The sequence below is a fragment of the Squalius cephalus genome (genome assembly GCF_949319135.1).
Source record: "Squalius cephalus genome assembly, chromosome: 19".
NCBI classification, from domain to species: Eukaryota; Metazoa; Chordata; class Actinopteri; order Cypriniformes; family Leuciscidae; genus Squalius; species Squalius cephalus.
The window spans coordinates 22,852,889-22,876,810 of record NC_137140.1 but is presented as its reverse complement, the minus strand read 5'-3'; the positions used below and the strand labels follow the sequence as shown (position 1 = coordinate 22,876,810).

The following is a 23,922-nucleotide window of genomic DNA, read 5'->3' as shown; positions in this document are numbered from 1 at the left end:
TGTTTTCTATTAAATTCGTCTCTAAGATCTATGTACAGGCCAGTGTATTTCAGTGTCTCTTAGTGAACAAGGCAGAACAAGTATAGGTTTGAGGAGTGCAATGCCATGGGAAATAGTGGCAAAATGGACAGCAAGGTTCAGATTGCACACCTCGTCTCTCGGGAAACCAGGAAGAAGCTGTCATCGGGGGCATCGATCCAGTTGGGTCGTCTCTTACGGAGCATCAGGCCACTGGCGCGAAGGTTAGAGCCACCAGTGCTGCTTCCATTATGCTGCTAAAAAAGCAAAGGAAATGGGCATCTTAAACTACTTCCAATACTTTTAAACATTGACTAAAGTCAAAATGACCTCAAAGGACTCAGTATTCATTTTATAGAGAACATTAAACATTTGATTGATGCCTAGCTCAAGAGTCTCTCGTTAAAGCAATACAAAAAAAATATATATAAAACTATAAGTTGAGAGAGCATATTAGCAATAAAAATTAATACATTTATATATTACATACATAAAATTTCACATGAATAAAATTAGTGTTTGTGTTGTTGATAAGTCGATTATTTTCTGTGTTGAAATTGACTATTTTTCTTATTGAAAGCTGTAAAATATTCTAAAAAATGTAAGATAATTACATAAAAATATTTACTGCATGCATTTATTTATTTATTTGATTATTTTAAGTAGTCATATAATAAGCAGAATAATGCAGGTTACTATAACCCTGTTGGTGTTTCTCCTTTACTTAAAGAATGTCCAGACAGTTGATGTACCCCATTGACTTCCATTGTAGTAAAAAAATACTATGGAAGTCAATGGGGTACATCAACTGTTTAGTTACCGACATTCTTCAAAATATCTTCTTTTGTGTTCAGCAGAAGTAAGAAATTCATATAGGTTTGAAACAAATTGAGGGTGAGTAAATGATGACAGAATTTTAAGTTTAAGTGAACTATTCCTTTAAATCTCTTAACTTAGTTACTCTCTCTTAAGTTTGTTACTCCCCAACAAATACTAGATGTGACATAGACATTTAGTAAACTTTAAATCACAAAATCCACAAAAAAGTCCTCATAACAAAGCAATTTTATTATATTGGTGTCTTAGGTTTAAACCCAAACTGGGACCAATAAATTATTTGGTCCCACATGTAAAAAAATAAATAATAATATCTAGAGTGATAAACAACTGAAATAATAAAGCAACTTCTAATATTTTTCTTTTAGAATTCACAGGCCAAGATCCATCCACTATATTTGCTTTATTCATCTCACTGATGAACAGTGACTGCCTTTGTGTTTATTTTGCCATCTCTCACTTCTCATTTCCATTTTACCCAGCCGCAATAATCAGTGGGAAAACTCAGAGGCTGGAGATTGAAGCTGTCACCTGAACCAATTCACAGCATCAACAATATCTGCATTTGAATGTGTTACAAGATGAAATCTCTCTCTCAGCATCACAAATGCTAGTAAGTTATTGTCTTCCAGTCTGACGAAAGCACATGATAATACCTAGAGTCCTTCCTGCTTCAGTCTAGGTAGAGAGACACATATCAATCAACAATTTGGACATACCTACTCATCTTTATGATTATTTTGCACACAAAAGAACAAAAACAAAACAAAAACAAAAACAAAACACACACCAAAGCAAAACAAAACAACACAACACAACACAACACAACACAACACAAAAACAGTCAGCTTATGAAATAGCACAAATGGAAGTATGGGATTTATGTAATAAAAGTAAAACAAATACATCTTATATTTTAGTTTAATAAAAAAGTAACTTTTTCACCAACTTATCCATTTCAAATAAATAAACAAACAAACAAATAAAAACTAGGCGAAATGTACAATTTTAAAAACTAAAAATGTACAATTTGTCTCGTCAACACAAATGAAAAGTTATTGTTTTCCAGTCTAATGAAAGCACACGGTAATACCTATTGTCCTTCCTGCTTCAGTCTAGGTAGTGAAACAAGTATCAGTCAACAGTTTGGACATACTCATCTTTAGAATTATTTTGCAAACAAAACTAAACAAAACACAACACAAAAAACAACAACAACGAAACACAACCAAACTAAGACCAAACAAAAAACAAAACTAACAAACAAAAAACAATCAAAACAAACAAAACAAAACAAAACACAAAACACACACCAAAACAAAACAAAACAAAAAACAAAACAAAACAAAACAAAACAAAACAAAACAAAACAAAAGTCAGCTTATATAATAGCACAAATAGAAGTATGGGATTTATGCAATTTTATATTTTATATTTATTGTATTTTATATGATATTATATCTTATATTTTAGTTTATTAAAAAAGTAACTTTTTCACCAACTTATCCATTTCAATTAAATAAATAAACAAACAAATAAAAACTAGGCAAAATGGGTTACACTTTATTTTAAGGTGTCGTTGTTACAGTGTAATTATATATTTAAGTAATGAGTAATATTATGCAACTACATGTACTTACTATAGGGTTAGGGTAGAATTAGGATTTGATTGAGGGTTAGTTGCATGTAATTATGCATAATTTACTGTTATTACTATGGTAAGTACATGTAACATATTTAACAAGGACATTGTATAATAAAGCGTTGCCGCAAAATGTAATGTTTTGTGATACCAGTGAATCCAGTCATTTTTACTTACCAGAATGGGTCCCACAATATGAGCTGGATTTTCTAGCATGAAAAAAAGAGGTGTGTATTAGCATGTTATAATGACATCCATCTTTAATATTATACAAGCATGCGTTTTAATTGTAAACCCACCTTGTCCTGGAGCACCGGCCCTCCTCTCCGCTGATTCAACCCGGCTGTGGTGATGGTAGCTCCGTTTTCCCAATATGCCAAGCGGGCCATGGCTGGGAAGAGAGGACAGCAGGCGTCGTGGGGGCTGCACCTGTAGGCCAGGGGTGCGGTGAGGCCGCTGAACGTGAGTTGCTGGACGAGACTCTGAAATGACAGCAGATTCAGTGTGATCCGAGAGTTACATCCCAGTGGATACAGCTCTAATGTTGTGTGGCTCACCGAGGTACTGCAAGACGCTGGTCAGGGTGCTCCTCGGGGAGGATTTGGGCTTCATAGGTCGCCCTGTCATGCCCTCTGACACCCGGATCATATCTATTCATCGACGGGCAGTACAGAACAGACAAACGGAGATAGAAGCAAGTCAAAGAGCAAGAAAGAGACATTCACACTTAGACACCAACATGAGGCAAACTGAACAGGCTGGCTTGATGGATGTTGCGGTGATACACAGTGACTAATCTTTCTGACCAGACAACCATTTTCATGGGAGCAGCAAGTAAGAGTCAAATCTCATTTTCTCCACTGTTCGTTCTTTAGGCCCTAGTGAATATAATCTTTCTGCTGAACTCCGGGGTATTGATCTGACCGCAACGAACCCATTAAAATCACTCCAACTTTCTTTGGTTCGTTTAAAATTCATTAAAACTCCAGAGGAGTCAGAAGTTGTTTAAAGCCATTCTCTTCAGGCAGTTCTTCTTGATGTCTTGGAGAGAAACTGTCTTGAAGATGTACCGATACAACTTCAGGTTGTACTTATCTCACTTTTTTTTTTACCTCTTCAACAATATATCGAATGTAAAAACAGAAAAAAACCTTGCCGAATTGAGTGATGCATTATCTTCTGACACGAAATCCATTCTTTAAATTGAACGAAACCTGTGCCTTAAGGGAGGTTCTCCGTAAGTTTTGTGTTAAACTCTCCGTAAGAGTTTTCTTCACCTTTGAATCCTCATGACTGCGAATGTGTTTTTATTAAACTCTCATGATTCACATTTTCATTTGTATGTCACATTTCGATGGGGGTAAACTTGATTATTCCATGATTTTCATGCACGGTCTCTGATGGGCAGGCAAGATGTTGAACACAACCTGGTTAGCCAGCATGTTGAATGAGGTTGGAAAGAGGAAAAACAAATGTGATGTTGCATTCACAGCAGCTTCTTATGAGTGTGTGCATGTAAACACAAGTCATGAAGGCACGGCAGGAGCCGATGGAGCCCATGCTGTCTGAGATTTCTCACGATTGACGCTCTGCTCGGCCTGGCCTGTCGGTGTGCGTGCGACAGAGTGATGGACAGGTACACAAGACACATGAAACTACAAGGACTCAGGATGGTTTCAGCCATGGTTTTATTTGTGTTTTGGTTACCCACAAGACATTCACACAAAGAAAAATAAAAGAGAGAGACAAACCAAAAAAGCATGCCCCCACCCGGGTCCCTCGTGCTTCAGGACACAGATGTCAGAACAACTTCTTATGGCTGGGGAATACATACAGACATGTCTGGGGTGGAGAAAGGGGTGGAATGGAAGCATAGAATGGAGGTTTCACATGATGGGAGGTGGGCGATGCAAAACTGAGAGGAACGTGTGATTGGACGGATGTAGAGCAGGTGATTGGCTCTCTTTCCCTGTTGATATGAGCTCTCCCTGTAAAACTGACCTATTTACAAGTGCCTGTCAAGAGGAAACAGCTGTCCTCGGAGCAAAGGCTGGCAACCATGATCTGTAAACTCATCTTTGGGCTTGTTTTCAAAGCTTGTCGCATATTTTTGAGGTTTTTAGTTTGTGATTTTTTTGAAAAATATAAGAGATGCATCCCAGCAAGCAATAGCCATCATTTCAGAGTCTCGGTTAACCATAGACCCGATATAGTCCGGCTATAAGTAACCCACTTCTAGCCAAAAATAACCTTGAATTTGGTTACATGTCGTTTTTGCCAAAATAACTTGCGAGATATAGGATATTCCATCATGTAAGCAAAGTCAACAGTGATTACAAGGTGTTTGGTTTCATTTCTTTGACATGTTTTATGCGTATTCTTAGGCTATGGTTAGACGTCTATTAAATTTTCAGCCTCGTTTTAGCCTAGACATCAGGGCTGTGTTTGGGCGGCTATTAGACGTCTTTTTAAACGCAAAATTGCTTGCTGGGATGTTTCCCTTTCATTCCAACTTAGTATTTCATTGATTAACGTCAACTTGCTTGCGCTCTATGACAAATAATTAATCAGTAACTATTTAAGACCCACAAAAATCTTGAATTATTGCATAAACCGTATACCATTCTCTTTGAAACTGCAGGGTCTAGTGCCATTTCTCCTTTCTGTGCCAACGTAACACTTCCCAAGGCACAAAGTCCTAATCAATTGACGCCATTGAACCAATTTCCTCAGCATTTAAAATTGTCCGTTTGATAAATTACAGACTAGTGTGCAAACTCTTAAAGAGGACAAACTTCAACTTTTAAAAATCAAAAGAACAGAAACAAATAAGACTAATGAACTATATGCCTACTCTTGTTCCAATTGCATGACTCAGTGTTTTGTAAATGACTCCTTACAACTTATTGAACATCAAATTAATTAGATCATAAACTGCACCAATGATGAGACTGATAGTCCATCATTTTTGCATTACTGAATAGCAGAACAGAAGAGTTAACACTTCATCATCTCATTACATACATGCATGCCTCTTGAACAGCCTGTCAGCCTGTCAACGAATGACTGATTGGCTGCACACATAATAGCAATTCAATTAGCTATTCCACATCATAGTACATATATATATTGTTTTTTATACCATTCTGCTTCAATAAAATAGATATTTTGCCCTTGGACATTAACATTCTCTCGGGTACAATCAGTGATGAAACTGTCTATATTCAGAGGCAGTTGAGTAGAAATGGCAAAAATTAAAGCTGAGACATTAACGCATGTACACTAACCAACATTCCACACTGAGAAGGTACATATCTTCATAGATTATCCTGACAGGGACTTTATTTAGGCTATAAATCTTGGCACGCACCATTAAGAATTCTTGTACTTTCGTCTGTTGATGTAACAAATAATCGGAATAATTCATTTGATCTCAATCACAAAAAAAAAAAAAAAAAAAAAAATCCTTATTGCACACTTTATAATGAATAAACAAATGATATTTAAAAAGGCCAAAAGCAAATTGCAAAAACATGTATATGTTGAATGTGTGTACTTTCTAGTACTAATTGTATGGCTACGTTTGACCATGAGGTTATGCGTAAAATCTTCTGAAAATAAACGAAACAATTATAAAAAGATCCTTGGTCGACATTAGAGGGGGTTTGTTCAGTGCAAAAGCAAAGAGATCCTTCTGCTACAACCAACTGTCCTGAGAACGTCCCAACACGTTCGACTTTAAAGGTCATAAAGACGTTTTGACCAGTCTAATAGTGACCATTTACAAATATATTTACATACAAAATGTGCATACGCTTACACACTAAAATCCTATACTGCGTCAATCCAACTCTGAAACCGAATTTATATTAAAATCCTCCCAAAAAAATAACTAGAAGCAACAAAAATATATCCCATTTCCTTCAATAGTAGAGCCGAGAGCATTAAAAATACTAACATGAGTGCAGGGAATCATATTGAAGGGGAAAAGAATGTAAAACCAAAACAGCTTATCTTTCTTAAGAGGAAAAAAGGAGAAAGCACATTTTAAAAAAGAAAAAAAATAAGTACCTTTAAACAAATCAGTTCCCCATGTCATATATATATAGTCTTTCAAGTCTCTCATTGAAGCTTTTAATAAATATAAGGCTCAGACTATGATATGCATTTAATTTCAAGTATAATTACAATGTAAGGTGAAGCAAGCATAGAGCATCTTGTCAGTCTTTGTGTGTAATGTGTGCATACAAAACTCTCTTCAACAAACTGAGAGAAGTGCTAAAAATGTGCTTATGTTCAATTTAAACAACATCGCCAACATACCCTTAAACCAAATCAATAAGGTTGGTGGGGAAAGTGAATCTGAACTGAAAAGATGATTGAAACGCAAAATATGGAGGACAGGCAGTCTTTATTGGAAATGGGGTGGGGAGAATACAAAAACCAAAATAAAATATAATAACAATAATTATAATAATAATAATAATAAAAACAGTACAAGACAGGAAGATGGAGGGGAGGAATGACAGCGAGATGTGGACAGGTGTGGTCGGGGAACAGAGCGGGTGGGACAGTGTAGGTGGGTGTGTGTGTGCGCGTTTGCACGCGAGGCTGAAGTTAGGAATTTAAAGAGCTCTTACACTCCGCCTTTATGGCACCACAGTTAATGGGCACAAAGGGGCGGCGCGCGGCCCGGCGCAGCCTGATGAGATCGCGGCACATGTGACGCGCCAGCTTGGTGAGGCGCGTGGCCTGCAGGAGGAAAGCCTGCTTGGTCTTCATTGAGGATTTGGGACTGCCGCTGTTCCTCATTGGAACCATGTGAGAAGACTGACGGGCGCCGTGGCCACGAGAACGAATCTCCTATGGAGAGACAGACGAGGAAATTAAGGATTGACATAGGAAAAACAATGTAAAGTGGGACAGTGATAAAACAACAGAAAGCGAGAGGGAGAATATAATGGCTTTCTTAAAATTAAATTCTGTCATTAATTGCTCACCCTGAAACCCGTAAGACTTTCGTTCATCTTTGGAACACAAATGAAGATCTTTTAGATGAAATCTGAGAGCTTTCTGTACCTCCATTGACAGCTACACAACTTCCACTTTGAGGCTTCAAAAAGTTCATAAAGAAATCAATGTTTATATGTGAATAAAAGCCTAAATTCAATCTGTTCATCAAATAAAGCGATCATGTCCCTTCTGAAATTTGGACTAAACCACTCAATTCATATGGATTAGTTTTACGATCTTTTTATGAACTTTTTGAAGCGTCAAAGTGTCAGTTGCGTAGCTGTCAATGGAGGGACAGAAAGCTCTCAGATTTCCAAAGATGAGCGACAGTCTTACGGGTTAGGAATGACATGAAGGTGAGTAATTAATGACAGAATTTTCATTTTTGGGTGAACTAACCCTTTAAATTCTGAGATGGGACAATCCTCCAGATGTCTATCTGACCTTGGGTCATTTGAAACCAGGATAAACATGTTTTTTGCAGACCACAATTTTTTTTTGCAGTGAATTATTGGCTCCCAAGATGAATATCAATTATTTTATATGATGATGACACTATGGTAACACTTTTCAATATGGTTATATACAAACAAAGAAAAATTATTCGACTTTCTCATTCATTAATTTAGGCTAATGTTCATTTCTATATTACAAATACATTAACATTTCAAGTTGCATAATTTTATATTTTATGAACAAACATGAAATAATGAACAGTAGAATAGCTGGGTAATAAACATTAACCAAGTATTTTACTCAGCTCGCCGAAATATTCTATTCTGATTTGTCAATTGCAGATAACAGTACATGACCCCTATACATACACTACCATTCAAAAGTATGAGGCCAATAAGAATAGATTTTTTTATCGTTTTGAAAGTCATCTTTAAAGGGATAGTTCACCCAAAAATGAAAATTCTGTCAGTAATTACTCACCCTCATGTTGTTCCAACCATGTAAGACATTCGTCACCACGTATCACACATGACCAGCGTCGGCCAATAGTGAGCCTACGTGGTGACGTGCAACACAAGACGCGGTACGCTTAAACACTACGTGAAAAGACCCGAGGCCCAGAGAGAAGGAAATGAAAAGTGGAATAAAGTCGTTATTTTTGTTTGTTTTTGCGCACAAAAAGTATTCTCGTCGCTTTATAAACTTAAGATTGAGCCACTGGAGTCACTTGGACTATATTAACGATGTCTTTAATACATTTTCTGGGCCAGCAAGTTTCAGTCCCTTAGAAGCCTATGGAGAAGTGATCCAGCTCTCAGATTTAATCAAAAATATCTTAATTTGTGTTCCGAAGATGAACGAATGTCTTACGGGGTTGGAACAACATGAGGGTGAGTAATTACTGACAGATTTTTCATTTTTGGGTGAACTATCCCTTTAATGCTTATCAAGACTGCATTTATTTGATCAAAAATACAGTAATATTGTAAAATATTACAATTTAAAATAACTTTTTTATATATAAATAAATATATATAAATAAATATAAATATATATAAATATATATAAAATAAATATAAATATATAAATACATAAATAAAATAATATATAGAAATACATAATTTAAATAAAAATAAACAAATAGATAAATAATTATTTATATATAATTATATTTATTTTATTTATTTTTTTAATGTAATTTATTCAGGTGATGGCAAAGCTGAATTGTCAGCAGTCATTACTGAAGTCTTTGGCGTCACATTATGGGTTGGAGAAGAAAAAAATTAAAATTAATTCTCCGATGCATCAATGATTCTGAGATCAGAAAGATGAAAAGTAGCAAGTAGTTTAATTTTTTTTTTTAACCGCAGATGAGCGATGGCATTATGCTGTGCTCTAGAAACAGCCATAGTCTGCTTTCTGCCAATTTCACACACTCAAAAACCCTCAAACAAGTATATAGACGAATTAGAAGTGCAATCGCGGGCTTCATTGCACAGGAAATGCACTGTAAAAAACCTGGGCTTTGCCTAATGTTACGCTTAAAATTAACAGACTCGTCCGCCAGTATTTTATTGTTTTCCCTTTTAAATTGATTGTTTTCCCCTCAATACAGTAGGCATATATATCTATATCTATATCTATATCTCTATATCTATATCTATATATATATATATTCAAAACACAAATCTCACTTACTAACAGACAGCTGCTTTCAAGTGCTCAAGTGCGCTTTGTGAAGAGCACTCATGTCATGCGGTTGTGTGTGACTGCGTGTTTAAGTGGTTAAACACTTGCATCTCAAAAGGCTTTTATGAGGCGATCGGATCGTGAGGTCCTTAAAGACTCCCACCCTTACCTAATATGCAGATTTCATATTCTTATCAATGTGGAAACCATGATAATTTGTTTTTAGGATTCTTTTATAAATAGAAAGCTCAAAAGAACAGCGTTTATTTGAACTAGAAGTCTTTTGTAATATTGTAAATGTCTTTACTGTCACTTTAGATCAATTTAATACATCCTTGCTGGGTAAATATACTTTCTTTCAAAAGAATACTTACTGATCCCAAACTTTTGAACGGTATATATACTGTATGCACCTCAATGCAGATCCAAACTGAGAGCAGTACTTACATTGGGTGCAGGGCTTGGAGGCGTTTTTTCCTCTACCCCCTCAGCTCTGCTTGGCATCTTCAGGCCACCATACTTTTTCCAGTACATCCAGCAGGATACACACAGGCGACACTGCATGTTTGGAGGACCCCAAGAGTACCACTGAGCAGACTGTACACCTGTCAACAGAGAAGAATGAAATGAAAGAAATAAAAATGCAGGTCTAACTACGCCTTGTGAGTCATATTCTCTAGGAAAATAAAGGAACACTTAACTTTCATGGAAACCTAATTGCAAACAGAAAAGAAATATAACGCAATGTCCTACAACACAATGAAAGGATTAGGTGTCGAGAGGGATTCAAATCCTTTTATGCTCCCCAATGTGAGTTCATTACTAAAAAGCAATATTGACCCAGACTAATCATTGCAGATCGCATGGATTTGTGATGCGGCAGCTTTGATTGATCAGATTGGAAGATAAAAGGGTGAAAATGCAGTATCCAGCCCCATTGATTACAGGAGGCGTGACATGTCCTTCGGGAAAAGCAGTGAATTGATTGGATGGCTGTGTTGACTGTAATTAGGCGAAGAGGGTCCTTACTCACCAAAACAGCTCTCACATGCGCGTCCGCCTCCGGCTGTGTGGAAACTGCCTGTGCCGGCTGCACCGTTCACAGTTGCCATTTTGCCGTTACTGACGGAGATCTGGTTAGGGTTGGGTTTATTGCTGTGAGAAGAAAAGCAAATTACATTTCACACTATAATCTTTTACAGCAGGTTTATAAACATGCAAAATCGAAACCTGAGCGCAAGTGATCACTGGAGATGCATTCGAGACTGATCCTAATATCAGACGTAAACAGGACTATTTAAATCATGCGAATGGTGTACAGGTCTTTGAAAAGCTGATGTTTTAAAGATGTCCACACTCACTATGTGGGGATGTAGACTTGCTTCAGCTTGCTTTCTGCTTCAGCTGCCTTCAGTCGTTTCTGTACAAAGTCATAAACATTCAGCACTAAGCGAGATCGAGAACAGTCAGAGCAAACAGAGAAAGAGATTTCCAGATTATTAGTGTTTCTTCTATTAAAAGTACAACAAAACGTTTTCAAGCATTCAAGCGCTGCTCACCTGCTGAACGTATCTGTCTGTGGTTTTCCACATGTAATAATACTCAATGATGCTGGTCAGTGACTTCCAAGGAAGCTGAAATAAAACAGGTCATTTAAAATGTCAGAAAGAAGGTGCCATTCTGAAGATACAGCTCATCTTGTCTTAATTCGTTAAATAGGTGGAATTCATGGAATATTTAGTCTGAGCATGGTATGTCTGGAATCACATGCAGAAACGCATGATTATTCATGAGCACCTGCTGAGCGCAAGAAAACGTGCATGAAACGGTCGCAAAGAATTTAAGAAATCTTAATTTAAAGCTGGCTGAGCCCCCACTTTTGGCCCGCATCTATGCGAGGGTGAGCGGAGCATAAAAATGAACACAAAGGTGTTCTGTGCCGACAGCTGGTGTTATGAAGAACATTTAGATTAACATCCTGAGGTGCTGCTATGTATTTTTAGTTGCTGGTTTCTCTGCCTATATACCTAAAGCCTTGGGTTTTTGAACCCGGTAATGAATAAGGATGAGAATCATTAGAGTACAGTTCTTCTCTATGAATCCAGGTTCACCTTAACTGTTATGCTTTACAAAAATGACAATTAAAATATTTTTAACCAAATAAAATGAAGTTTTATAAAACAATGACATTACAAATGTTTAATCAAAAAATTAAATAATTTTTATACATTGTGAGACAATCACTGATAACTTTTTTTTATCTTTAGTAAATTTCATTCTGTAAATGAGGTGACAACAAGCATTTTGGTAGGTTGTCAGAGTGTTAAAAAGGTAACATTATAATAGCTTATTACTACAGTTTAACACAATTTCATGAGTAATTATACAACAATTAGGCCGCTTGAACTTTAATGCTATATACCCTGTGAAACTTCTAATCCACTTGTACAGAATTAATGCAGAATCAGCCAGACAAGCTCGATTAGGTATTTGAACCCTGCAGGGGTGATGATAAATGTTCAACATCATCCATTGCTATCTATTAATCACAGCACAAATCAATCACTATCAATGACTGCTTTAAGACAGAAAGGGAAAGAGAAAACCTGACATTTAAACCACCCTAACAAGTCCATCTCTAATGGACTACTGTATTTTCCGCACTATAAGGCGCACCGGATTATAAGGCGCACCTTCAATGAATGGCCTATTTTAGAACTGTTTTCATATATAGGGCGCACCGGATTATAAGGCGCATAGAATAGAAGATACTGCAGTCAAACGTTTGACTGGTTTGACTGGGTTTGCGTTATGCAGTGGTCACCAACCTTTTCAAGCCTAAGATCACATCCAAATGTAAACCAAGATCTACCACTTGCAAAAAATTATGAAAAAACAAGTGGCTCAGCTGTAAAACCTTGTTTATACTCGACGCGTCCGCATGAGCGCGAAGGTAATAAAAAAACTAATGAGATGTACTAGTAATATCCGTCTGCTCGGGCAGATTCGGCTCAAAGTCGTGCATCTTCGGATGCGGAGGCGCGCGCGCGGCAAAAATGACGTCATTGTAACAGCGCGCGCGCCTCTGCATCCGAAGATGCACGACTTTGAGCCGAATCTGCCCGAGCAGACGGATATTACTAGTACATCTCATCACACCGGCACCCAGTTTGCGCGTCTAAATCAGTTGTATGGTCTGGTGTTCAGTCTAAAACAAAACAGTTGCGTCAAGTATAAATGCCTCGTCTGTTTGGGGAGGTGCGCGCGCAGTCAGCGGAGGCTCGCGCTCCGGTACCAGGCGAAAGTATAAACAAGGTTTAAGTCAGCGGTTGTTTTACAGACATTAATATAAGGCCAGATCCATATATAAGGCGCTCCGGATTATAAGGCGCACTGTCGTTTTTTGAAAAAATTAAAGGCTTTTAAGTAGGGGTGTAACGGTACGTGTATTCGTACCGAACCGTTTCGGTACAGGGCTTTCGGTTCGGTGCACGTGTGTACCGAATGACTGAATGCAATATTTTGTGTGCGGAACATAGGTACATTTTCGTGTTTCTACACGAACATATTAAGTGGCGGAAGTCTCCGCGTTCAGCGCAAATCCCGCCCTGCAGCTGATTCTAATGTTTTACCAGTGTTTTACCCGTCGTCACTGTAACCTAAACCAATAAAATAGACTGCAGGGCGAAAAAAAGCTTTTCCGCTCCGTGTGCGCCGCCGCACTCTCCGTTTCGTGTGTGTGTGTGTGTGTGTGTGTGTGTGTGTGTGTGTGTGTGTCGGCCCGCTGCGCTCTCTGCTCAATGTTCGAGTCCGTGTTTGCGCTGCGCGTTCTGCTCTGTCGTTAACAGCCCAAACACTCAAAACACCCAAAACAGGTGAAATTTCTCAGTAGTAGACTTCTGTTTGCTGAGCTGGTTTAGTTATGCTGGCAAAAATGGTAAAATGACCTGCTCTGATCACATGCTCTGGTAATAATAGCTTTGGACTATATTTTATTTTGATAATTATTAAAAAAGTGGAAAAAAAAGAAAATCTTAAATTGATTATGTTGATTGATTATTGAAAAATAATAATACATTGATATATTTATGTTTAATATTATTTTAATATAGGGCTATTTTCTGTTCCTTTTTTCCCCGTGTTTCATTTAATTAGGTGATTATAAGTTTAATTATTGATGATTACAAGCTTGGAGGAATTGCAATTAATTACAGCAAATTGTGCAATTAATTAGTTCTTTTTTTTATTGATTCCCAGCCTTAATTTTTAAATATGAGCAGGCCTACAAGCTGGGATTGGTAATGCTGCACTGTAATCATAGTTATTTATTTATATTTTTCATTATATCTTATTATGTGATATTGGTTTGAGACTGAGAGTATTTTATTTAGTGGAGAACTTTGCAGCAGTATTTTTTTTCTTATTCTTTTTTTTTATTTTATATCTATTTTATTATATTTTATTAAAAAGTGTTTAAAAAAGTGTAAACAAATTGTTAAAAAAGTTTATAGTAATAAACAACCTGCAGTTTAATGTTTGCATTTCTTTCCCTTACTGTACCGAAAATAAACCGAACCGTGACTTTAAAACCGAGGTACGTACCGAACCGTGATTTTTGTGTACCGTTACACCCCTACTTTTAAGTGCGCCTTATAGTGCGGAAAATACGGTATTTGGTGTTTGTGAACCAGAAGTTCTTATTGTGTGCAACAAAGTGGCTCAGTAGAAGAGCAGTTGTTTTTCATTCCATCTTGAGAAGTAAAGCCCCAGAGTAAAAATCCAATTTCTCAGTGCAATAGAAAACAGCTTTTCCTTGTGTTCACACCTCAATACCAAAGCTTTCACTCCATTCCCTATACAAATAAGTACTCTTGTCTCTGAATGAGCAGATCAAATGTTCTCAGTTAGGTCAAGAAGTAACACACTCCAGATCCAATCCTTTCAGCTGCTCCAATCTTCCCATCGCTTCAGCCGAAAATCATGTCTTCACCTAATCTCTGCTGCAACTCCTCCATCCTATCATTTGAAGTGACATTCTTTGCTTTTGCTCCTCTACACTGTATCTTTTTTTCAACAGTTTAGCTCACCTCTGGCCCGCCTATATCAGATACACCGATGTGATTGGTGCAGCTCGGCTACAAGGGAATAGTTAATGAGCATCGTTACTCAATGCCAGAGTGACTTGCTGAGCAAATTCAAATTGTGCTCTCGTGAGAACTCTGGATTTCCAGGGTAATTCTACCCCACCTTAAAGTAACATTAAAACCGAGCATGCATTTCCATCTGTTGTAAACAGTCAAATAACCTCAAGTTTGCAGTCAGAACTGACTGCATCCACACCAGCAATGTGCATATGATAGGTTGCGTGCATAGTATGCTGCCTTAGCAAATCGAGCTACATTACTGCCGTTCTCGGCTGTGTATGGAGATCGATTTATGACTCGAGCTTTCGGTCGATACAAAACATACCATGTGTGAGTTATTGTTTTTAATGTTGATAGTATATTATACAAACAAGAATGCAATTTTTCCCAAATATCCACACGACTGCAAAAGTTACATTGATTTTATACAACAGTTCAACAAACAAAAGGGTAATATTAAGTGCTGTACATTTTAGATACAGTATTGTCAGTTTGTTTTGTATTATTTTGCAACAAAATAAGTTCCAATGAAAGCCACAGCAGAGCTGCAACACACAGTGGTGTTTTGTGAACGAATCTGTGGCTTTGAATGAATTGTGAGGATCAATGATTAATGATTAGTTAGCAAGAAAAAAACTCTAGAGAAGAGCATTTTGCTATATTTATACTCTGTATTACATCTTCATTATATTTTTACTTAACCTGTTAGTGATGTCTTCATTATTTAATTTATGTTTGAATAAATCTGTTGTGAAACCAAGTTATTGCAGTTTATTGTCGTTTAAATGTTTATATTTCACCAACAAACTGGAATTGTGTTATAAAAACATTTATATAAAAACTGCCTTATATGTGCAATTTAAATGTTTGTACAGCTCAGTTTTAGCGGTTTGAATGTTGATTATTAATAAGTTTGAGTAATTAATTGATTATTAATTGACAATTAGTTTTTGGCCAAGTGGATCCTGAATTTTCGGTTTCGGCCCAGAATTTACATTTCGATGCATTCTCCCTCAGGTTGTGTTCGGGTCATTTTGACCTGGGGAAAATTTTATTTTTCCCAAAAATACTACTTAATGTTATTGCATTGGACTGAAACTTAGTGACTTTGTTCACAAAGGGTATATCTACTTCGCAAATGTTTTTTTTTGACAATTTTAGTACTTTGTTAGGGGGGTTTGTCACCTTGTTACACTTGTGGTGTTCCTGATCAAAAATGACCAGCCTACAAAAAATAGCTTATAAATCACTCTATTAATCACTCTATTATCACTATATTATCACCCAATATTGGATTCGATCTTTTTGTCAACTTGTTCTCTTTCAATTAGGACTGGTTTTATATTTCTATTTGCATCTGATCGTAGGCCTCATTTATCTGAGAGTAGGCATCTAATTTTTTGAGTAAAAAAATAATTATTTATGAATAATTTTCACAATATTAATTAAAATATGAAAAGAAATTGCACTGTTGATCACACTAGTCTTTCAAAAAGTTTTTCAAAACAAACTTCCTGGTGAAACATTAAAGTAGACTAGTGTGATAAACAGAGCAAATTGTTTTCATATTTCATTTAATATTGTGAAAATTATTCATAAATAATGCTTTTTTAACTCAAAAAATGAGATGCCTACTCTCAATAAATGAGGCCTACGATTAATCAGATGCAAATAGAAATATAAAACCAGTCCTAATTGAAAGAAAACAAGTTGACAAAAAGATTGAATCCAATATTGGGTGATAATATAGCATAACAAGTGATTTATAAGCTATTTTTTTACAGGCCAGTCAATTCTGACCGGGGACACCACAAGTGTTATAGGGTTTTGAACACAACCTGAGGGTTAAAATATAAAACATTTCAAATTGTAATAATATTTCACATTACTTTTTTGTACAGTAGTGTATGCACTGTGAAAAAGATTTTTTAAACTTAAAAAATAAAAAAAAAGATTATTGTTTTAATCTAAGTTTTACAAGAAAATACTATTTCAGTCTTTCCACTTCAAAATGTCACTTAATTCAATGTGTTACTTGGCATTTTTTTGTAATTATTTGTCAAATTTACTAGCAATTACGAAGTAAAAATTGTATATTGTTACAAAAAAAAAATGTCCGTGTGTTTAAAATGTAACAAATCTCCAATAAGAATTTTTTTGGACGGATTCAGAATCATTTGAAAAAGAAATTATGCATCAGTGAATGAATTCTTCCCCCAACCCAACTTTCTGTGCATACTCACAAAGTCTTGCCGGATATCATTGAAGTCTTTTCCGTATTTCTCCAGCGCCTCCTCGAACAAGTTTGCCTCTGACGAGCTCCACTCCTCCATCTCATCCCGGCACAGCACGGGCCCTCCTTGAGGAACGAGCACGCTCAGAGCGCTGGACAAGTCATAACCGTGCCGATGCAGGGTGTCCATAGCATGGAACTTAAAGAGAACCAGATAGGGAAAGAATTAATCAGGCTTTACACATCTCCAGTGGATATGCCGAGACAGATGGTGCTGATGGGATGGGTACCAGTGTGATGTCTCGTGAGGCTGCTGCGGCACTCATGTGTAAGCTGGGCTGTCTGACGGAGCTGCTGCAGTCCAAAGCTCGAGCAAAAGTACCAACCGCTCTGCACACAGATCACCAGATTCATCATGCAAATTTGATGAAAAAAAATGACACAGTTTCCAGTATCTTCTACAGCAGTGGTTCTCAACTGGCAGGTCACAACCCAAAAAACGGGTTCCATATAAAAACGATCCAATTGTTTGGTGCAAATTTATCAATAGGGCTGGGCATCAATACAGATTTTATTCCAATTCACAAGCTCTCAATTCAATTTGTGTATATTTCAGTTATAGTATCAATTTTGCCTCCAAGAATCGATACTGGGATCAGTCAAATGAAGATTGTGATTAATCCGACAATGCCCCTTTTTTTTCAGCCCTGTTAATTAAAGTTGCTTTGCAGAGACTCGCCATGTTAGGCAGAGTCCAAAAAGTTGGAATGTTTAATCTCTTACTCAAAAGCCATGAACAAAACAATACAAGGTTTAAAAATAAAACGGGACTCAATACATGGACGAACATGGATCACAATGTGTTTTGTGCAAAGATCTACTGGCTTGAAACCATCAAAATTCAAAAGACATTTAGAAACCAAACAAACTGTATAGACAAACCAATTGTTTTTTTGTTTTGTTTTTTAAAGAAAACTAATCATCAATATATAATTAATGTAATATTACTTAAATTTTAGTGTTTGATTTTATAGACATTTGTGTGTACTACTTTAGAATTTTGTCCAAATGTAAACTCTTCACCTTGAAGAAAAACAGTTAAGAACCACTGTTTGAAAGGTCACTGATTCATTGTGATGCGTTGAATTATTAATATGGCATGGATCAAATGTAGAAAGCATCCAAAGACATACCGAGCAACCACAAGAAACTGGTCAATCTGTTTGTTGGTCAGTGGACACTCTGGGTCCCACATCTTCATCTCCATTTTAGACTGGTCTCGGTCATCAGGTTCTCCTAAAGAGAAATTTTCTTTCATCAGAGCTGGCTGTGTGAAACCAGTGGGTAAAATCTGCCATTGACAAATCTGTCAAGACAACCAGGCAACTTGTTCCCGTGGCAACGATGGGAATTAACACGTAAATCAAACCTGCCGTTCGGTAATGAAGGAAGACAGCCTGCTTAGCAAGATCATGAAGAATGATGATGATGACAGGTATTATCATCATCAGCCCAACAGCCTGTCATTAGAATGAAGAGCAAGGCACTTAATCCTGCGTTGTGTAAATGCTGAACTATGAATCGTTTTGGATGAGAAAAAAAAAAAAAGTACGCAAAACGGGAAGGTCAGAATCCATGGGTTCAGATCAAATCTCATTTCTTACAGTTTAACTATATCATTTAAAAAGTTGACGCACTGTATTAATCTAAAACCTAGACTAAATCTAAATCTAGAACTGAAAAGTGCTTCACTCACACTGGCCTGTCATTAAAGATAATAGGAGCTGTCGACTGGACACTGGACAAGTTTGTGAGAGTGGAGCAGGGTCACAGACTTACAGTTGGAGTCAAAGTGGGGATCACAGACTGACAGAAGAGCAATTTCACACTTGACTGGTGGAACACGGCGATACTGTAAATGAGAAGTTTTTCTTGTGATGCAGCGGTGCTCACGATCCAAACTCATTGTGACATTTTGACACTGCAAATAAGCAACACAACAACCCAACGAGACTACTATTTCCACAGGGAACAAACAGCTCAAACACAAAATAATCCCCTCCCAGTCCCCAAACAAAAGCCGCTTTTCCACCGGTGGGCTGAACGTTTCAAAGAACGTTAAGGTAAGGTGTTCCCACTTGAGCCTGGTACGGCACGGCACAACTTCAAACCGTTCTCGGTCCGGAGTTCTTAGTACGGTTGGCTAATCACGCAGAACCGTGCTGGTAGAATGCGTGTAGTGACGTCACCACTCATGACTGGTCACTTGTTTGTTGGCAGGCAACCAGTTTCTCTCCAGCTGGCTAGGTGTGTTATTTAAGCGACGTAAACCCAAATTAATAATACAATTAAAAGAAATATCTGATCATCCTAAATAACGCGGTCGCCATTTAAATCTCATATCGTCTATAAACTCTTGCATTACCAAGGCAATGACTGACATATTTGTATTACATTCCAAAGAGCTCCGTTATCAGGCCCACAGTGGAACATGAAACCATATCCGGCAAGTCCAGATCGGCACGGTTAAGCAACGAGAACAGTTTGGTCCGACGGTGGAAAAGCAGCTAAAGATACCTTCCCAAAAAAAAAAGCATTGAGTCTCAATGTAACTCATTCTGAAATCTAGTCTGGTTTAAAGGCCCAGATACACCAAACTGGCATTGAAGAACTAGCGGACTGTGGTTTTTCCTCAGGTCAGGTTAAAAAGTTGTGCTTGAACACACGAGGACTACAGAACAACAGCATGTACATTTTGGCTTGTGTAAAAGGAAATAACTCTCCATATCAGCAGGGGGCAGTAGACTGTATTCGTCATTCAAAAAGGGAAATTGGAAGAGCTAGGGCTGTAAACATACAACGCAGCGTTTGCATGCCATTGTTTGCACCCATCTCGCTCACTACAGATGGTTTTCGTAATATAGCTTTTTCAAATATGTCTGAAAATTGCAAATGGCACTGGTGTTGTTTTCATTCGTGTTTGCTTGCTTTGTCGCATGCTTTTCTTCTCGCGCATTGATATGCTGAGCTGAACAGTTCAACCTTCTGAATCGACCAAAGAGCCACCGATGGGGATCCAACATTGATCAAGTGTCTCAGCCTTAAGGATGTCTTCACACTTCACACAGTCTGATTTCACCCCTGTTCCCCAGCAGGATTCATTTCACATTTTACTTTTAGGATGGATCGCTTTCATGGCAAAACATTTTTTTTCCAAGAAGCTGCATCTGCCATGGCATGTTTATTTACACAAATTGTTAAATGCTACTCAAAGTTGGCATACGTGTATTTTCACAACAATTGCATAATGTTGCATAATGTAAATAGGCTACATAACATATATAAAAATCTAAATTCATTACAGAGCAGAACTGCAATATGGCAAATCATTATCAACATTATTGTTGATTATTTCTCGATACTGTAATAATGATTATTAATATTGATTAAAATAATACATTAACCTTTGGGGGCTCAAGCCCTTGCCCTTTTTTCAAAATGAATCAAAAGTGCCCCTTATCAACAATAATACTCTGGTCAATAAAACAAAATGCATTTGAATCTTACTATGACAATGTGTATGAAAATATAATGAATTGTTCAAAAGTCAAGAAAAATTCCTGCTTATTTTTACGTATCTGCCACCAGACAGTTTGAGGCGTCGTCAGAGCATTGCTTTGGACTTGACTGACAGTCTGGCATTCTGACGCCATGGGCTTGCAAACCCCTATTCACCCATTTTTTTCTTTTTGTTTGAATTATTTTGCTCACTTTAAAAAATAGAATACAAGGAGTTTTTCAGAAGATGCATATTCATAACTGTGACCACAAAATCAGTTTACAAAAGTGAAGGACCATAGGTTCCAGACCACTGCGCTAGTGACTGGTGATTAACAACTGGAGTTAATCACCAGTGACTCTAAACACCTCTGATTGGCCATTACATTCAAACGCTCAAAAGAAATGTGCATGATTGGTTATAATGCTCAACACTGCAAAAAAAAAAAACACATAAAAGAAATCTTTGATGCAATGTTAGCAATCAACATTTTTTCATTTTCACATTTTACTTTAATCTCAACAGTCATAATAGATTTTGTTCCAGAGGCATTTTTGTCTCCTTATCTTGAATTTGGGGGGCAGTTTTGCCCCAAGCCTATCTTAATTTCCAACCCTGCCCTAGAACACCTTTTCAAACGGACACAGATACCGCAACCAGACAAAAAAAACAACAACAACAACTCTGATTGTTTACTTCTACTTGCACCAAATGCTCTAGTTTGAGATTTATCACTGAGACAAAACAATCAAGCTAATTAGCTAAATATTCATATTTAAAAGAAACTGACATCTATGATAATAATATAAACTAACCTTCCTGTAGCATTTCTGGGACATCAGCCTGAAAGCGTGGACCAACACGAATCTCGCCCTTATCGGCCAATAGTGTCTTCTGTGTGGGGTCGTACACCAATGAGTAAAAAAATGTGTCCTGAGAAAGAGAGAGTGCGAAAGCAATGGTTAAACAATAATTAGACATCCAATCAATCAGATACAAAATAGCATTTAAAGACTTTACCTCTCTCTCAAGGTAGGAGAGCACAGCTTCTGTCTCGTTCAGGAGGGCCACACTGCACTTCCCCCTATTTCCACCACCCCAGAAGAAAAAAAATAATAAATGATTAAAACATGCAGCCCAATGTGTTATGTTCTGCATCCAGCTGTATCTACAGATCCTCTAATCCACAGCACAGTAAAAGGGGGGATGAAGGGGGAGACACTAGGTTCAAGATTACAGAAGAATGTGTGAGTGTGTGATGGTGACATGAGTAAAGATGAAAAGGTGAGAAGAGAGCAGATGGGTGAGAGGACTATAATAAAATTCAGGAAATTAAAGGAGAAAGGGCAGAGAGAGGAAACAGATAAGAGACAGACACAGACAATGAGAAAGCGCTGAACAAAATCATTATGGAGCTATTGGACAGTGGAAAGCGGATGCTAATCTCTCTGTGCTTCCATGAACCACGAACGCTGCCACGTCTACATCCAACCTGCACTGTTGGGGAAGCTACTTTGAAACTGTAGCTACCCAAGCTACTAATTTAAAGGGATATTCCCAAAATTAAAATTGTTTACTTACCATCATGTCATTCCAAACCTGTATGACTGTATTTTGTTCACACAGTTTAAGTCAATGGTGACCAAAACTGTCTGCTTACCAACAGTTTTCTAAATATCTTCTTTTGTTTTCCACAGAAAGAAAGTCAGTCATACAGGTTTGCGACGATGTAAGGGTGCGTTATATATAGTTATTACATGGCTTGGTTGAATTCTAATGTAGAATGCGGTCTGTTATTTCTTGATAACAGACCACTGCGAAGTATAACACACCTTTGCCATGAAAAACAGAGCGTTGCTATGGACGCAGGATTGTAACCGTAGAGACGGAACGGACTATTTTCTTTAGCGGAAGCAATACAATGGTGTTTAAATCAATAAACTCCTTTTTAAATCAATATTTTGTGTCAAATTATTGATTTATTTGGTAGGTAGCCATGTAATAAGCGGGATCATGTAGAGCGAGGCGGTTGTTACAGCGAATACTATCCCTTCAGGCTAATTCAAGACTGATCAGCCTGTTGGGGTTGTATTCGCTATAACAACCGCCTCGCTCTACATTATCCCTTACTTATATTAGTGCATTAAAAGACTGTAGAATGCACAGGTAGTTCCAATTCAATTTAATCACATTCTACATTTATGCTCTGCTTTCTTTGAATCGAACGCACACACGTCACTCGCACACAAAGATCGGAGATCGTGCTGCTCACACAGAAACAGGAGCAGATAGATTTCTTGCCAATGCTGACCCACGACTTTTAATAAATTTGCTTCACTGCTCAATTGCATACATTATATTATTTAGGAAGGAGTTGGCAATGTCGCAGTTTTTGAAGTAATTAAACTTACAGCTTCATTGCTAGTAGAGATGCTGCACAGACGCAGGTAATTCACACACACATCTCTCTCGATAGGCTAATTCATTCAAATAAATGTTATAATTCAATCAAATAAATGTAACCTTACCGCACTACTTTATTTATGTGTCTGATTTAAAGCGGACAGAGTGCTAGATTGTGGTAACTGACGAAAATATTGTTGTCATTTTGTTTTTTTTTCATTTATTTATTAAGAAGGGAGCAATACACCACTACTCCTTGGACAAAGTAGCTTGTTACAGAAAAAAGTTGTGTATTTTGAAACCAGCTGAGCTATTGGCACTTTGCCCTCAAACTTCCGCCATTGGTAGTGCCAATGGCTGGTTAGAATGCTTGAACAAACCGACCAACAAATGGTATTTTTAACAAAAATAAATTAATTACAATTGCTAATTTCATATCAGTAACTCAAATTCAGCTGGTGCAGAATCATAATTAAGATTCACTCTTATGTACGAAGTATTTAAGATGATACTTAAATTTATTTTATTGGGCGACAGAGCAAATTATTTTATATATAAAATTTAACTCAATCTTGATGTGTCCAGTTCCTCACAAAATACATTATACCATGAAAAGGCCAGCTAGCCTTCTACAATGGCTGCTCAATATTTATGGATCACAGAAGCCAAAAGAAGAAGAAAAAAAACAAAGAAAGAAGAAAGGGAGTGACATTTCCTTTATTTGGAGGCCGATATCAATTTCAGTAAGCACAGCAGGCCTCTCCAAACCTCGGCACCACCACTAATGTTTCTCATAGGAGGCTACCCTTTGATAAGAAGCACTGCCACCCGGCTCCAGGCCGCTAATGCATTTATCACCTGAATCACAGCGGGTGCTACAAAAGCCCTGGGGTGCCATTGGCCAGTTAAAGGATGGATGCAGAACTGT

At 37.3% G+C, this 23,922-nt stretch overlaps 1 protein-coding gene across 2 annotated transcripts in view; it reads right to left on the bottom strand.

Annotated features, from left to right (window-relative positions):
- mta3 (metastasis associated 1 family, member 3) overlaps positions 1-23,922 on the bottom strand; it is a 34,281-nt gene that overhangs the window by 4,502 nt on the left and 5,857 nt on the right. For both annotated transcript variants that reach the window (XM_079850980.1, XM_079850981.1), the window contains 14 exons: positions 21,612-21,675; positions 21,407-21,524; positions 18,226-18,328; positions 17,323-17,422; positions 17,043-17,231; positions 11,215-11,289; positions 11,017-11,075; positions 10,689-10,810; positions 10,103-10,260; positions 7,138-7,360; positions 3,055-3,147; positions 2,797-2,979; positions 2,675-2,706; positions 151-275 (listed from right to left, as the gene is read on the bottom strand). In XM_079850980.1, the coding sequence (XP_079707106.1) occupies positions 151-275; positions 2,675-2,706; positions 2,797-2,979; positions 3,055-3,147; positions 7,138-7,360; positions 10,103-10,260; positions 10,689-10,810; positions 11,017-11,075; positions 11,215-11,289; positions 17,043-17,231; positions 17,323-17,422; positions 18,226-18,328; positions 21,407-21,524; positions 21,612-21,675 (1,644 nt within the window). The remainder of the gene's footprint in view (positions 1-150; positions 276-2,674; positions 2,707-2,796; positions 2,980-3,054; positions 3,148-7,137; positions 7,361-10,102; positions 10,261-10,688; positions 10,811-11,016; positions 11,076-11,214; positions 11,290-17,042; positions 17,232-17,322; positions 17,423-18,225; positions 18,329-21,406; positions 21,525-21,611; positions 21,676-23,922) is intronic.